Genomic DNA, 17,967 nt, shown 5'->3' on the forward strand with positions numbered 1-17,967 from the left:
GAGAGGGGAGAGAAGCAGCATAGGAAAACTAATCACGGCCTCTTAGTTGTGCTCACCTTCGGACTCCAATCTCAGGTAGATAATGGGTATTATGCAGCATGCGCTCAACCTCTCCTTCCCAGTGCACTGCATTTTCACAGTCTGCATGCTCTGAGAGGTGACCGGTACCTATTGGTATTTAAAAAAATATATAATAACTTAACCTCTCTAGGGTAGGGGACAGTATTTTCACGGCCAGATGAAAAACGTACCCAAATTAAACGGCCTACTACTCGGGCCCAGGAACTAGAATATGCATATTATTAGTAGATTTGGATAGAAAACACTCTGAAGTTTCTAAAACTGTTTGAATGATGTTTGTGAGTATAACAGAACTCATATGGCAGGCAAAAACCTGAGAAAAATCTAACCAGGAAGTGTTAATTCTGGTGCTTGTAGTCCTTTCAAGTCATTGCCTATCAAACACACAGTGACTTAGGGTTCATTTTGCACTTCCTAAGGCTTCCATTAGATGTCAACAGTCTTTAGAAAGTTGTTTGAGGCGTCTATGATGAACAGAGAGCAAACAGAGGAAGTTGGAAGTTGTTGACTCAGGAAAGTACTGGCGTTCATTGGCGCGGGTTCACGTGAGAGTTAGCTGTGTTCCAAAACATTTTTCAAGACATTGTAATCGTCCGGTTGGAATATTATTGAAGTTCTAAGTGAAAAAGGCCCTAAAGATTGATGCTATACAACGTTTGACATGTTTGAACGAACGTAAATATAACTTTTTTTACTTTTCGTCGTGACATTTTCCGCGCGCTTCCTACATTTGGAGTAGCTAACTGAACGCGCTAACAACAAGGAGCTATTTGGACATAAATTAAGGACTTTATCAAACAAAACAACATTTATTGTGGACCTGGGATACCTGGAAGTGCCTTCTGATGAAGATCATCAAAGGTAAGTGAATATTTGTAATGCTATTTATGATTTTAGATGACTCCAAAATGGCGGGTATCTGTATTGCCTAGTGTATCTTTCTGAGCGCAGTACTGAGATTATTGCAAAGTGTGCTTTCCTTAAATCTGTCACAGCGTTTGCATAAAGGAGATGTTCATCTATAATTCTTTGAATAACAGTTTAATATTTTATCAACGTTTATGGTGAGTATTTTTGTAAATTGTTGTGCTGATTCACCGCCAGTATTGGAGGCAAAATATTTTCTGAACATCATGCGCCAATGTAAAATGGGGTTTATGGATATAAATATGAACTTTATCGAACAAAAAATGCATGTAGTGTGTAACATGATGTCCTAGGAGTGTCATCTGATGAAGATCGTCAAAGGTTAGTGCATAATTTTAGCTGGTTTTCTGGTTTTTGTGACACCTGTCCTTGCTATGAAAATGGCTGTGTGCTTTTTCTTGTGTTGGAACTGTCCTAATATAATCTAACTTTATGCTTTCGCCATAAAGCCTTTTTGAAATCGGACAATGTGGTTACATTAAGGAGACGTGTACCTTTAAAATGGTGTAAAACAGTTATATGTTTGAGAACTTTGAAATTTTGAATTTGGCGCTCTGATTTTTCACTGGCTGTTGAATAGTGTGAACCGTGGGAGAGAGAGAGAGGTTAACCTTTGTTTAACTAGGCAAGTCAGTTAAGAACAAATTCTTATTTTCAATGATGGTCTAGGAACAGTGGACTAACTATCTTGTCAGCTCGGGGATTTGATCTTGCAACCTTTCGGTTACTCGTCCAACGCTCTAACCCCTAGGCTACGCTGCCGCCCTGAAATTCTTCATGCTTACCGCGGGACCAAGAGTGGAATTTACATCCAAATCTCAAAACGGAGAAAAAAGTTTGGAGCCGCTCCAGATTGCAGTTGAACAAGTTTGGATCAGCTTTTTGAACATAACGGTTGCAGGGGTGACCCAGTGTGTCTGTTTTAGGAGAGCGGTTTACGCTTCCATTCTGATTGACTGTCTGTGGCCTCAACAGCTTTTCAACTCTTGTGCTCGCCAATTAAACAGTTCCCTCACTGTGAAGATAACTTTCCTCTGGCATATGAAGCGGTGCTGTGAGTGTTCCACAGACACTGTCCAGATCCCTGTAAACCCAATATACAACCTTATTAGGCCGCACTTGTAAAGCTATCATCGCAACTGGTCAAACTGTAAGTAGCCTTTGCCACAAGCAGTGTGTTCCAACCACTGTAACGGCAGCCCAGTAGCAGGGTTTTTTTCGAGAGCCACGTCCAATAACAACCACAGCTATACCCTCTGGGGCTACACATTTGTCACGTCTGAAGCCTAAATGTGGACTTGCTTCAGTGAATGCTATTGGGTGCCAGAGAAGTGAGAATCCAGGAAAACAGGTTGGACTAAAGTGCCAAAGGTCTTCACATTTCCCTACTTTGAACTCGCATCGCCCTTCCTCTTTCTCCCATCAACCTCAATTGAACTGAACTTTATACCCCATACAGCATTTTGAGATACAGCACTACAGCCTGACCACCAGTACTGACACCCGAAAGCCTTTATGTCAAAGGCTCTGAGGGCCAGAGGCTATGTTCAGCAGCTTTCACACTTCACAGCTGAGTCCAACACAGGCTAACACAGGCCGCCCCTCTCCCTACCTCAGCAAAAGACAAGAGAGAAGTAATTGCCCAGGACAGCCCCGACCCATCTCCTGCCTGCGAGGTGGCAGTACCAAATTTGAGAGAAAAAAAGCTCTACTCTGTTTCAGCCAGTGAAGTAGTGAAGTTTCGCCCAGCGTGCCAGCTCGCCCGGGTTCCTGAGTGGCCCAGGGTTAGACAGGGGAACTCCAGGGGAGACGGGAGATGAGGCCGGGCCATTAGAAGAAATGCCTGTTCTCTGAGAGACGACGTCGACCAGTCAAGTTGCATTCGGCAGGGGGCACCTCACGGCATGGGCTTGGATTTACATTACACACCGCAATGCTGCAGTTTTGCCAATTAAACTACTTCCTTTTGATTAGTAGGCCAAATACACAGAACTATTTACTGCAGAATTGGCCTTATTACCTATATCTGTGTTTCAAGGGGTAGAATTTCAGTTGAATTGTTGACACCCCCTAGTCAATAACAAATGCTTTAAACAGTATAAAACACACAAAAGGAATTCCAAATCACGCCTGTTCATTCTCCATACAACAATGCAAGCTTGGAGGCACACGGCCAGCGAGGCTGCATGAGAAGACTTCATTCACCTGAAAGAGAGAGGCCTTTTCAGAGAGCCCTCTCTAAGCCCATTCTGCAGCCGGAGCCAAAACAACCATGATTTGAGCTTAGAGCATTGAGCTCCCCGCTGAACCTCTCCAAAGACAGCAAAAGACAGCAGGGGCCATCGCCTTGCAAAGGCCTGTATCCCCGATCAACCCAACCATACACAGCACAATCAGCTGAACGGTTTTGAAACCCAAAATGAGTCAGATGATAATTGTGAAGGATTGGGGGTGACATTGGCCACATTTCCCTCTAGGGCCATTGGCTTTGTGCAATTAAGCATCTAATAACAGGGTGGGAGGCAATAGGGGTGTCATGGGGAGTGGATCCTTGCTTGGGAGGACGGTTGGAGCGGTTGAATAAATAAATGGTTTAAAAACACGACAAGCGTGAGAGGATGTGCCCAGAATGACAAAAAGCCAGAGGGAAAGAGAGGACATTCCCTTTGTGATAGTGACAGGACACAGGAGGGGATATTTATGTGGCTGCCCCTTCCTTTTAAAAGCAAAGAAGCCAGGCTTCAATTTCAACATAATTTCCTGGGAAGACCGGTCCTCAACGGAAGAATTGGCCACAGTGGTTTAACTTTCACTCAGTCAACAGTGCACATGCCAGAAACAACAACGAAGTAAATTGAAAGAAAAATAGGACAAGGACATAAAAACAAACCCTCCCATTAACTCCCACACTTACAGTAAATGACCCAATATAACTTGTTCGGAGACGTTCGGTTCAGAAACGACCAAAAACCCAACAGAAGTCAACATTGCTTTTAATTACCACCATCCGCACCGTGCTAATTTAGCATCCAGCGGCTCTGTGAAAAAAGACGCTTCTGTTCCGTTCAGTCCGCTCATCTCCTGATGCGGATGAGCGTTGGTTAGTGTTGGACAAGAATCTCAGTGCGAAGTCGATGAAGAGGGAGCAGAGGGAGAGGGGAGAAAAGGCAAACAGCGCACTCAGGGAACAGATGTTCATTTTGCATGGTCCAGTGCCAACGGCAGTGCCTGGCGGAGGGAGCGGGTGCCAGCCGAGGAGCGGGATGAGGCGGCGGGGCAGGGCTAGAGCAACAGTGAGTTGCGTGCGGCATGCCCTTTAAGGCAGAGGATGCAGAGGCTTCTTTAAATATTAACAGCTGCTACTATGAAGCCAGTCAGGCTGAGTCAGCGCTCTAGAACAGAAGCTCTGTAATCAAGGAAAAGCTGTCCGGATAGCATCTCCATTCCTTTCTCCTTTACTCTCTTTTCTCTTACTCACTCCGTCTCTCTTTTGTGTTTCTGTCTCCCTTTCTCTCATTCTATGTTCCTTCCAGAGATATAGTGTCTGGAACAGCGGATATAGTATATTTCATGGCAGAGCAGGTAGGATATAATATATTTCATGGCAGAGCAGGTAGGAATAAGTGCTTCCCGTGGCTTGTTGTATTGTGCAATAATGCCGTTGTTATGTAAGCCTTTATGGGAATTCTCAGAGCGGGGGTACATGAGGGTGAAATACTGAGATTATCAAGGAGATATCGAAACCCGTCCCTTCTCCCACTCCCCTCCACACATCATGTGCAGCGAAATGGCGTCCTGTGTGGGAACTGAAGGCCTATCAGTTCTGCCAGAACTTGGTAGTTGGTGTGACCTCTGTGTTGTACAGCATCAGTCACCTGGGTAGTGGCTCGTGTTTATTCTGGAGGACGGTGGCCCATGCCGCCTCCCCCGGCTCCTCTTTATTCATTCACAACCATCACCACCACTGTCATTGTTGGCAGCTCAATGGTGAGACATTTCGGCCTGCCAACGGTCTGTGGACCGACTAAGGTCCACTGTCAACCCAGGAGACAGTGTCCGAATTAACTCCCTCCTACCCACGGTTCTGGCCAACGACTCTAATATTGGCAACATCGTCACGCACGTTGGTTGTAACGACCTTCACTTTAGGTGATCTAAGGAACTGAGGGAAGACTACAAAATCATTTTAAACACCCTCGTTAGCACAGGGAAGAAAATAATTATGTCTGACCCTCTCCCGTGCTATCGAAGGGGTTCGGGAACGTTTCAGTCGCCTCGTGGCCCTAAACGAGTACCTAAAATAACTTTGCAACAACAATGTCTCCTTTGGTGATAATTTTGACTTGCTGTGGGTGCAACCAGCACTCTTTAAAAGAGACCGTTTTCAACCTAACCACAGGGGTTCCAGGTTTATCTCCAGCAACATTGCAAACTGTTTTAAAGCCTGACGGCCTGGGTCAATTAGTGCTCCAGTCCTCCCTGTCATAATCATCAACAGAGGACATGAAAGGCATATAACCTCTCGTAGACACGGTAGTGCGGTCAATATAAGTAACCTAATTTATGTTCCTCTAACTACCCTGAATACATCTGTCAATCTGACAGCTATTGTCAGCAGTAATCATTTGCCTATGGACCTGAATTGCACTGTTAGCACTGAGTCTGTTTGCCATAGTAGGAAGCCCACTGTGGGCAGATCATCCTGTACTATCAGCTCAAATGTAAATATCACTGTCATGTCTACCTCCGATAAGCTTCCCAGGAAAGCACCAAAAACAAACAAGCAACCCTGAAAAGGGCAAAAAAAAATGTGCCTACATTAACATATGTAACCTGAGAAACAAGGTTTATGAAATCAATAACTTACTAACATCAGATAACATTCATATACAGGCTATATCTGAAACTCACTTAGATCATTCATTTGATGATACAGTGGTAGCAACACATGGTTATAACATCTATAGAAGAGACAGGAATGCCAATGGGGGAGGTGTTGCTGTATATATTCGGAATCACGTTCCTGTAATGCTTAGAGAGGATCTCATGTCAAATGCTGTTGAAGTATAATATGGCAACAGCTTCACCTGCCTCACCTAAAGTCGATTCTTGTGGGAAGTTTCTATAGACCACCAAGTGCTAACAGCCAGTATCTGGATTATATGTGTGAAATGGTTGATAAAATGTGAAATCATGTGACTAAAGACAAATAAACTGTACTAGGATGATACTAAAAAGCTTTGGAGTCCCTTAAATTAAATTTTGGGCCAAAAGGTGAACTCGGCTCCGTCCTTCATTGAATCAGATGGCTAAGTAAGAATCACTGCAACCCTTAACAAAGAGCTGCAGTCAGTTTTGGAATGGGTGGCTAGTAATAAGCTTATCCTAAATATATAAAAACTAAAGACATTATATTTGGGACAAATCATTTACTAAACCCTCATTTAAATCTAATAATGAGGCAAATGAGCAAGTTGAGGAGACTAACCTGCTTGGTGTAACCCTAGATTGTAAACTGGTTACTAAGATGGGGAGAGGTCTGTCCGTGATAAAGCGCTGCTTTGCTTTCTTGACATCACAATCAACCAAACAAGTCCTACAGGACTTAGTTTTATCCCACCTGGACTACCGCCCAGTTATATTGTCAAGTGGTGTAAAGAAGGACATAGGAAAATTACAGTTGTCCCACAACAGAGCAGCACAGCTGGCCCTTAAATATGCACAGAGGGCTAATATCAAGAACACGCATGTCAATCTCTCCAGGCTCAATAGTAGAGGAGAGATTGACTGCGTCACTGCTTGTCTTTGTGAGAGGTATTGATGTGTTGTTTTGTTTCTGCTTGGACCCCAGGAAGAGTAGTGGCTGCCTTGGCAGCAGCTAATGGGGAGCCTAATACAGAAAAAGCACAATTAATGTGCTTGGCCCTCCGAGGGGCCGTCACTGAGCCCCGTTTCCATGGGAACCACCCTTATCCGCCACTTTCCTTTTCCTTTCAGAGCAGGTTTAGTGTAACAGTACAGTCTATCCGCTTGGTCACCTCCAGATATGGATGGGAAAAAACGAGATGACGGGCAAAGAGGGAGATACTCAGCTTAAGAAGGGTTAAAAAAAGAGAGCACTGAACTGAAGAGAGAAAAACAGAAGGTCTGATCTCAACTCAGAGAGTCACAGGGGCAATCAAACAATTGAGCACTTATCCCCTTGTAAAACCAATCCCGGAGACACTGATCTTTCAATTTAGCCCGGATCGTCGAGTTGCAGCCGACACAGGATCCATTTAGCCAAACTTTACACCAAGTAATAAACCAATCAGGTCCACTGAGTTGGCCAAACCATTCTCTATCTTTTTTTTATCCCAGCACCGTCCCCACAGGAGGCCTTTTGCCTCTTGCCAGGCCGTCATTGTAAATAACAATTTATTCTTAATTGACTTGCCTGGTTAAATAAAGGTACATTCCAGTCTCCCAGGCACTTTCTGAGGGGGGCTGGAGAGAGATGGAGCTGGAGGGAGCCGGGCTTGGCGTACAAATTTCAGCCCAGGCACTCAGGGAGGATGAGAGGGGGAGGATGGGGTGGGTGAGAGATGGACAGAGGGATGTTTTCTCTGCTGAGCAGTGAGAGATGACGTCAGTAAAAAGGGGCAGACTAAAACTTAAAACGCCACCAATAACCTCATGAAGCCAACACATCATTAAAAGTATAGATAGGTATAATATGACCAAACACCTCTAATACAAGAGCTAAATAACCACTTTCAAACTATTAGTATTACTAACAAAACTGCATAGCTCTATCACAACACAAATGGGATGTAAACATAGGGAAATACCATTTCCCGTTTGGATAACATTGATAGTGGTGTGTACGCAAATATAGCCATGCGCGGCAAAGCCCCATAGCAGATTGTGCTAGATCTTAACAGTGCTAAACAAATGTATTATGCAGCAGTGGAGCAGCTGAGAGAGAGAGAGAGAGAGAGGGAGGTGAGGCAGTGGGAATGGGAATTGGCTTGGAGATAATACAGTGGGCAAATACAGTTGGGCGGGTGTTAATGCCGGTTCACTGCAGACTTAATCAAATGAGGTCTGCTAGGGTTGCCTCCACTGAGATGGAGGCCCCTCTCTCATTCTCTCTCATCTTTCTTATGCCTCTTTCTTTCTTTTTTCTCTCTCTCTTTCTCGGGTTATTTTGTTTCTTTCCCCCCCTCTCCTCTTGTTCGTCCCTCTGTTAGTCGGTTTCTCTATATCTGTCTCCCCATCTTTCTTTCATCTTGAATGCTGTATCACTGTTCTGTTCATTCTCTCTCTCTCTCTCTCTCTCTCTCTCTCCATTTATTGATGGTCTGTTCCTCCTCGTTTTCCCTCTCTCCCCTCTACATCTCCCCCTCTCTGCCTGCTCAGTGCATGTGGACTTGGGGGAGAGCTAAAGGTGAGATCAGCAGGTGGATCAGAGGAGGAGGGAGAAGAGGAGGAAGGGGTAGATCTGCACCCTATTTGACAGTGTCTTATTAAGACTCAGTCCCCATCTGCTCCACCCACACAAGCACATCCCTTTACCTCCCCCTTTCTCATCTCTTCATCTCCTCTTCATCTTTCCTGGATCTCTTTCTACACCTTCTGAATATGTCACTTGGAAACAGGAAACACATTTATTTCCATGACAGAATTCCAAAGTAATTTTGGACTGACCAATGTAGATCGTTTCAAATACATGCAACTTAAAAGTTACACATCACAAAATGTTGATTTGAGATATTTTGGAAATCAGAGCAACCTTGAGGGAATCTTATTTGAGTCAGAAAAGGATATTCATATGATAAGGAAGATATACAAAACCCTTTAGAGAGCATATCCATATATTATAAATAAATATAAACTATTGGAACCAAGACTTCAAAATAACTGATGTTGGCAGTTTTATTTCATTTATTTAACTAGGCAAGTCAGTTAAGAACAAATTCTTGTTTACGATGACGGCCTACACTGGCCAAACCCAGACAGCGCTGGGCCAATTGTGCACCGCCCTATGGGACTCCCAATCACAGCCAGATGTGATAAAGCCTGGAATTGAACCAGGATGTCTGTAGTGACGCCTCAAGCACTGAGATGCAGTGCCTTAGACCACTGCGCCACTCGGGAGCCCAAAGTTGGAGCATAACTAACTAAATTACAGTTTACAAAAATGTACGCTTAATCCAGTGTAAACTAAAGTATAGAATTTATTATAGAAGAGACAAAATGTACAAATTCTACAGGACAACGGCAGAGTCATGTCTTAAGTGTAAAACTAATAATGACTCGATAATCCATGCTTTCTGGGAACGCTATAAAGTCCTGAAGTCGTGGGCAGAGCTAGAAAGTTGGCTGTCAGAAGCATTACAATGTAAACTTACTTTTAATCCGTCTGTCTGCATATTTCAGGAGCAGATGGGTTGGACGATTCTCTTCTCATCACTCACCTTGAAAACATTTATACTAAAAACGTGGAAATCAATCAATTCGCCATCATTAACACAATGGACAAATCAAATGATTTATTATTTCAAATATTGAATGTGTGTTGGCTATGGAGAGAAACAAAATGGTGCAGTTTCAGGCCACGTGGTGGAAAGTGATGTGGGCGCTGGAGATGGGGGTGTGGGCTAGTGGGTCTGGGTAGGTGTGATGTAGTTGATGTATGTATGATGCTGCTGTTTGTATGTGAATATTTTGTGTTGTTTATAAAAAAAAATCTATAAAATCGTACAAAAAATAAATAAATGTCACTTCCTCCTCCTTTCTCTACTTCTCTACTCTTACGACATGCTTTCCGTCACATTTGATTCACAGGTGCTAACGAGCATGAGAGTGATACGAAACTGAAGACTATCACTGAAACAATTAGCTTTTCATGTAAGTAATGATATAACAACTACACAAGTAAAGATCATTGAAGTGGGAACTGTACATTTAATAAAACATATTACCACTCTCTCTTTCCCTCACCCCAGTTGAGAGGTCAGTTGTAAACTTGTCTCGTTGTTAAATCTGTCCCAGCCAATCGGGGGTTTCCTTTTCGCTGGTGGCCTTATTTAACTGGCCAATTAGGCTCCTGATTCAGTCTGTTGTTGGGGTGTGGTGACCTCTGCCCCGCCCAGCACGACACAATTACCCATGAGCCACAGAAGCACGACGGAGTCGGAGAGCAGCCAAGGAGCCGGCCAAACCAAGATAATGGAGAGATGCATCATGCATGAACACACATACTGTATACATGCACACACACACACACACACACACACACACACACACACACACACACACACACACACACACACACACACACACACACACAGTGACATGCATGGACACACTCACATGCATCACACACAAATATACTGCACACAAACACACTAATAAATTCAGAGTCACAGATGGAGAGTTTACTGAAGGAGAACAGGAACTGGGGATCAATGGACAGGGAGAAGGAGCGGGAGAATTTAGCAGAGGAAAAAGGTCACACACATACACACTCACACACACAAACCCTCAAATACAATTTGATTTGAATTTGATTTGATCTCTATTAAGAGAGGGGTCCTGGGCATTGCTCACGTGCTCAGCCGGCCAATAGAGAAGGACTTGCTGATTGTACATGAAGCACCATTTAACCCTGCTTCTCTACGTCTCTATGGCTACTCCAATGGGACACCTAATAGGGAACAGCAGGAAAAAGATAGTTGATGGCTGTTTCCCAAACGGCACCCTATTCCCTATGTAGTGCAGTGCACTATATTGGGAATTGGGTGCCATTTGGGACGTATCGAATATGCAGTGGGCAGGTGGGTGGTTGGGGTCTGGTCAAATGTATCCCTAGCACTTAGTGTCCTTCCTTCCTGCCCGTCCCAAAGCCACCCATTGTCACCTTCCTGGCTAGCTACAAGTGTCTCCCTGACACCTTCCCACACACACAGCTATGTAGGATCACACACACACACTCACATGTCATTTTTTTGTTTTTGTTAATTCGGCAGGGACAATGTGCAACAAAACATACGTCATACATACGCCAGTTCTAGCTGACAATCTCATTTACATCTGCAGTCCCTGGACACGGGGAACATCTAAACATGAAAATGTTTAAGAAACACGCACACACACACGGGGACACACACACACGTGCACGGACACACACACCCGACAACGATACACACATGCACACAAGTTTTATTTTACTATAGCTGTGGCGATCAAACTATTTATTCCCATTCCAAATCCTATTTCAACCCTAAACCTTTACCTAACTCTAACCTAAACCCCTAACCCCTAACCCTAATTTTAACCCTAATTTCAACTCTAAACCTAACCCTAAAATAACATTGGGCCTTGTGGGGACTGGCGAAATGTCCCCCACTTGTCCAAATTTGACTTGTTTTACTCTCCTTGTGAGGACTTCTGATCCCCCACAAGGATAGCAAAACACACACACACTATTTCTCAGGCCTGTGTTGTGAAGCACCCCTCTGGCTCCCTAATGCATGATAATGCACTTTTTCTTTCCAGCTGCACTCTGGCTTTCCAGAGGAATACAGCGGGAATGATCATCAGCCACGCTCCGTTACTCCAAATCATTCACGGCACGGCTTTAAGAACACATCGCTCGCTAATACCCTGCCACCCCTGGGGCTGGCCGTCAACCACTGCTTCTACTGCACTGAACTGCCTCGACCGGTGTGGAGAGAGAGAGAGAGAGAGAGAGAGAGAGAGAGAGAGAGAGAGAGAGAGAGAGAGAGAGATCTCTCTCTAAAGAAATACAGAGAGACAAGGGGAGAGGGGAGAGAAGGAGAGAAGGGAATAAGGAGACAGAGGGAGGGCAATGCGGAAGGACGTCCTAAGGCTTGGCCAGAAGCCAGAAGCCCTCCCTCCCTCCCCGCTCTCTCTTTTATTTTAATCTGAGAAATTGGTGCCCAGCAGTGTTTGGGGCTGAAGCTATTTGGGGGGGGGATGGGGTTGATTGGGTCCTGTTTGTGGCCCACAGTGGCTTTGCTTTGCTCACAGTAAACTACCAGGGGAGGGCTGGGCAGCAGTGGTGAAGTTGGAGGTTTGTCTGGAAACCACATTCTTCTCTCCGCCACTCCTCGATCCACTCTCGGCCAAATCAGAGGCGAGGATGGAGTGGGGCCGATAGGATTTAGGATGATTCATAGGATAGGGAGCGGGGTTATACCTGATGCAGAGCTCTGCATTCTACATGGCACCCTATTCCCTATGTAGTGCCCAGTAGGGATCTGGTCAAAAGTACTGCACTAGGGCCCTGATCAAAAATAGCGCATTAAATTGGGAATAGGATGCCGTTTGGGACGTAGCCAGGCTTTTACGTTTCGAACTATGAAGGGAGGCAAAGGAAGCCCACTTTCATTTGCCAGCCTAGAGGATGTCAACACAATTTGCCCCGAGATTTGAGTTGAGCCAGAGGTGATATTAAAATAGCTGTGTGGACACGGGGGTTGTAATAAAAGTGGGACATAAAACCCCAGTGTGTGCGTGCGTGCATGCGTGTCAGTGCATGTGTTTGTGCGTAACAGTGTGTGTTGGCGGAATCCAATTAAATTGGCATGGGCAATGAGTTGCAGAACAAACACCACTTCCTGGTCCTCCAGGAAAGCAGCCAATTAGCAGGCTGCCTGATCAAACGAGCCTGGTGGCCTCGCCCCGCCCGCGCTACACCACTCTACTCACTAACGAGCTCACTCAGCTAGTAGTGTCACAGAGAGCGAAAGGGGGAAAGGAGGAATGAAAATGAAAATGAATGACAGATGGGAGAAAGAAACAGAGAGAGAAATACAACAGAAAGAGGTAGAGTGAAGAGCGGATCCAATAGAGTGAAAAAGCCTGGGAAATAGGCAACTCTATATAGCTTCAAAATCCCAGCACCTGTGTTTGAGTTGTCCTATGCCAGGAGAGAGTAAGAGAGGCAGAAAAGTGAGGGAGAAAGTGAGCATGGCAGAGAAGAGAGGCCTTGGTCAGGGCTACAGTGGAGTTCATCCAGGCACACTACAGGAGGAGAGGAGAGGTTGGGATTAGTTCCACCTTGGGAGGCAATGAGGATAAAAAAGATTGGAAAGTGGGAGGAGGAGGAGGACGAGAGAGAGAGAGAGATGGAGAACGAGTGTGTGTTTCTCCCTCTGTGTGTGTGTGTGTGTGTGTGTGTGTGTGTGTGTGTGTGTGTGTGTGTGTGTGTGTGTGTGTGTGTGTGTGTGTGTGTGTGTGTGTGTGTGTGTGTGTGTTTGTGTGTGTGTGTGTGTGCATATGCGTACTTGCGTGTGTGTGAAACAGAGGGGCGGGGTGGGGGGGACAGGCCAAAGCCAGGGTTAACAGGCAGAGAAAGAAAGAATGTGAAAGAGGGAGAGAGAGAGAGAGAGAGCAGAGAGAGAGAGAGAGAGAGAGAGAGAGAGAGAGAGAGAGAGAGCAGAGAGAGAGAGGTCCACAGCCAGTAAAAACAGGATAGACAAGAAAGAAAAGAAAAGTAAAGAAGAAAGAGAGGTGACCCATAAATAGAGAGAAATAGAGAGGCGGGACAACAGAGGGTGAGAAACAGTGAGCAAACTACGGAGGAAGGAAATACAGAACGCAGATGGGAAGGAAGAGAAGAAGAGAGAGAGAAATGAAAAGGAAACAGAGAGAAGGATACAGAAAGGAAAGAAATTGCAGGTGTCTATAGTCTTCCCAAGGACTCCCAGAGGACTGGGTGCAAAAGGCAGATGGCCCTGTATCTTAGGCATTCAGCTCACTGTTCTACTGTAGGGCAGCGGCCAGGAGGTGTCACAAGCCTAAACGCACCGCTGCCAGACTCGGGACAGCACAGGAACACAGCTAGAGACAGGGCACCACTTCTCAATACTAATGCTGAATAGAGCAGCCTGATCACTAGAAATAGACTTCGATTTCAGATGTTTGAACAGGTCCTGAAAAAGTCGATACATGTCTTCCTCTGAGGACACAAAAAAGAATACTACTGCCCAGCACTGGCCGCAAACTCATGATGCTCGGAGTCGAAGAGCGCTAGTCAGACCCCTGTGCTCCAGCAGTTCACAATGCTCTAACAAGCCGTTTCGAATACTAAGAATACTGATGATGCCTAATGGTAGTGGCACGTCATTTTTTGTTATTTTGTTTTAAGCCTTTCCCAAACCATAGCCCTAACCTTAATCACTCGGAATGAATGCCTAAACTGTTAACCTTTGATTTGTTTAGCCCTGTAATGACGCGGAATTAACCCTGTAACCACGCAGAATTAGTACGTCAGAAATAGACGTTCAATGTCGAATTTCGAAGGGAAACTATGAGATCTTGTTGAAATAGAAGAGCACAACAGAAGTGTAGATATGTGTGTGTGTGTGTGTGTGTGTGTGTGTGTGTGTGTGTGTGTGTGTGTGTGTGTGTGTGTGTGTGTGTGTGTGTGTGTGTGTGTGTGTGTGTGTGTGCGCGCGTGTGCGTGTATGCGTGTGTATGCGTGTGCGTGTGTTTGTGGGACAAATGTAATATTTGTGAGGAGGGAGGGTGGTTTTGTGTGTGTTTGTTCCCTAGCACCATGTCCCTTGCCTCATGTCCTACATCTCCAAGTCTTTGTCCAACTTCCCCTGACCCCTGACCTCTATAACCCATTGTTCTCTCTCTCCTATTCACTGTTACCCCTCTTCTCTTAGACAGTATACAGTGTACTCTATCCCCTGTCCCTTATACCTTGTCCATTCTTTCTCTCACCTAAGCTTTCGTCCAAAATCCCCTTGTCTCACTATTGCCCCCCCCCTCACCCAGTCCCAGCCTGCTAGGCTGATAAACCTGTACGAGGCAATGCCTCAACACAGATGGTGAGAGGGGGGGCTTATGCTCTCTCCTCCACCCCCAACAGCCTCCACCCTACAGCCCCACCCACCCCCTTCCACCCTCCAGCCCTATGCCTGGAAAGAGAGAGCCCTGTCTCTGCCTGCCTGAGGGGCCTGTGTTATGTGGGTGTGTGACGGTGCACGGCCGCCTGGGCCCTGCCCCAAAGCCTGGATTTCCATGTAAGACTGTGGCTACCAACAATAACCCCGGATCCTGGGCCCTGGTCCAGTCAGCACAGGAGAGGAGCTTCACGACTGCACCACCACAAGCTACTGCCAGCTCTACAGCTCAGCCCAAGCCCCAGTCACAGCCACAACCGGGGCAGATGGCAGCAGTGGAGGAGACAGAGAGGGGGAGAGGGAGGGAGAACGAAAGAGAGACAGCGAGAGAAAGAGAGCGACAGAGAGTGAGGGAGTGTGTATGCGTGTATGCTTGTGTGCATGTGTATGTGTGAGAGAGAGAGAGAGAGAGAGAGAGAGAGATGAAGAGAGAGAGAAATAGAGAGAGAGCGAGAGAATGGTGCGAGAATGGCAAGAGAACAGACAGTAAAGCTCTTGTCCCTGTCCAAGTGTGACGTAAAGCCAATACAGTAGTGCCAGAAAGGACAAACAGGATGAGCCACAACATGGGAGGCAGTGAGGCCGCAAAGCATGACGGGACAACAAGAGTGACTGGGACATTAATATCTGCCCGAGTATTACCTTGAACATTCATCAACCTCAATCAAATCTAATCTAATTGTATTTGTCACATGCGCAGAATATAACAGGTGTAGACCTTACTGTGAAATGCTTACTTATAAGCCCTTAACCAACAATGCAGCTTTAAGAAAATACAAAAAAAAAAAACTCGACTAGAATGAGGGGGGGACTTGAAACAAATCCACACCGCTGCTGTACTACATACTGTTTTGCACCAATCGTAAGGGCAAGTTCCATTTGAAAGAAGATATGGTTGATAAGCAGTTTTTTGGCACAGATTGTGGAAAATATAAGGACCATGGTTCCTGTTTTCGGTAAGACTTTATTTGGATAGTCTGTAGAGCATCTACAGATGGACTATCAGTAACAATTCAATTAACTATCTACTAACCCTAACCGTAGCCCTTAACTCTAACCCTTATTCTATACCTAACCTTAACCATAACCTTAGAAAGCAGTTAACTCTAACCCTTATAGATGGAAAATTCGAACTATCCAAATGAAGTGGGTTTTCTTTACCAATCACCAATCCCTCCCCCTCCCACTCCCCTCCATTCTCATCAGTGTACACAGCAGAGAGAGAGAGAGAGACAATGACTTAATCCTGTGCTAGTCAGTTGACACACTTGTCTCAGGGGCTTCCTGCAGCATGAGTGTGCTATTTACACCACCCCACGTCCGTGTCCCAAATGGCACCCTATTCCCTATATAGTGCACTACTTTTGACCAGGGCCCATAGGGCTCTCGTCAAAAATAAGTGCACTATAAAGGGAATTGTGTGCCATTTGGGATACAACCCGTCTCACACATCTGTCTGCTACCTCCCTCTAAGATCCTGTGTGTCCCTGTGTGACCAATCACAAGCCTTTCTTCAGGCCCTCTCTCTAGACCAATCAGAGGGCTTTCTTCAGACCCTCTATCCAGGCAATGATCCCTGTTAGCATCCCGTCTGCTGCTATTGGGATACAGAAGCTGTACATTCCTCTCTGAATGGAGAGTTGATTAGTTGGAATGCAGAATGACGCTTGATAGATATCACCCACAATAGACCAGGAAGTGCACCTAGTGACTGACGTAGGATCAGCTTTCCTCATGTCCTAATAGGTTTATGTCCTAATAGCCAGACAAGGGTAAAACATTTAAACCAACATAGGGTTACAGGGAGTTAAAAAGAGCTACAAAATAATTGATACAAGGAATAAGCTAACACTATCTACGCAGGAAGCTATCTGAGAATATTGGTGCTATCAAACACGATTGCAACAGGAAGATAATATTATCAGACTATTGGATCATGGGTACCATTGGTCCATGGTCAATGACCTCATCATTCGTCGCCGCTGAGTGACTCACCTCTGATGATGGACAGCTTGGCATTGACGTTGACCTCGCCCTCGCTGTTCTCCGCCACGCACTCGTAGATATTCTCATCCCGCGGCGCTCGTAGAGGCTGGATCCGAAGCACGGCTCCGGCGCCCTCATCGAACTCTATAGTCTTTGTCAGAGAGAAATGGTAACGTTAGAGCTATCTTTTTCTGAGATAAAGACAACCTAACTATACTTCTAGAATAAGGCTCCAGGTATAGCGACTAGGGACCCCTTCATTTCACATATACAGTACCAGTCAAAAGTTTGGACTTTTGGGTTTTCTTTATTTTTACTATTTTCTACATTGTAGAATTTTAGTTAAGAAGTCAACACTATGAAATGAGACATATGTAATCATGTAGTAACCAAAAAAGTGTTAAACAAATCAAAATATATTTTAGATGTTATATTCTTCAAAGTAGCAACCCTTTGCTTTGCACACTCTTGGAATTCTCTCAACCAGCTTCATGAGTTCTGAAATATAATATGGTCTGATTAACAATATTGGCAGGCGCAATCATATAGCCAATATGCTGTGATAATGTATTAGGCCTACTGCCCAAAACTAATTCCTACAAAACTGTTTATGTGAGGTTAAATGTTAAAAAAAAAATCTGAGCAGTAGATCTCAGCTTGCTTTTTGACTGTGAAAGTGATCTTGACTTGGTTGAGGACAACTGCTTTAAGACATGAAGGTCAGGCAATGCGGAACATTTTAAAGAACTTTGAAAGTTTCTTCAAGTGCAGTCGCAAAAACCATCAAGCGCTATGATGAAACTGGCTCTCATGACAACCGCCACAGGAAATGAAGACCCAGAGTTACCTCTGCTGCAGAGGATACATTCATTAGAGTTACCAGCCTCAGAAATTGCAGCCCAAATAAATGCTTCACCGAGTTCACACTGTTCAGAGGAGACTGCGTGAATCAGGCCTTCATGGTCGAATTGCTGCAAAGAAATAATAATAAGAGACTCGATTAGGCCGAGAAACATGAGCAATGGACATTAGACCGGTGGAAATCCAT

General features: G+C 45.1%; 1 protein-coding gene across 25 annotated transcripts in view; it reads right to left on the reverse strand.

The window, feature by feature from the left end:
* LOC115157974 (receptor-type tyrosine-protein phosphatase S) overlaps positions 1 to 17,967 on the reverse strand; it is a 280,182-nt gene that overhangs the window by 115,072 nt on the left and 147,143 nt on the right. For all 25 annotated transcript variants that reach the window (XM_029706364.1, XM_029706362.1, XM_029706387.1 and 22 more), the window contains one exon: positions 16,929 to 17,070. In XM_029706364.1, the coding sequence (XP_029562224.1) occupies positions 16,929 to 17,070 (142 nt within the window). The remainder of the gene's footprint in view (positions 1 to 16,928; positions 17,071 to 17,967) is intronic.

The sequence above is a fragment of the Salmo trutta genome, chromosome 22 (assembly GCF_901001165.1).
Source record: "Salmo trutta chromosome 22, fSalTru1.1, whole genome shotgun sequence".
Lineage (NCBI taxonomy): Eukaryota > Metazoa > Chordata > Actinopteri > Salmoniformes > Salmonidae > Salmo > Salmo trutta.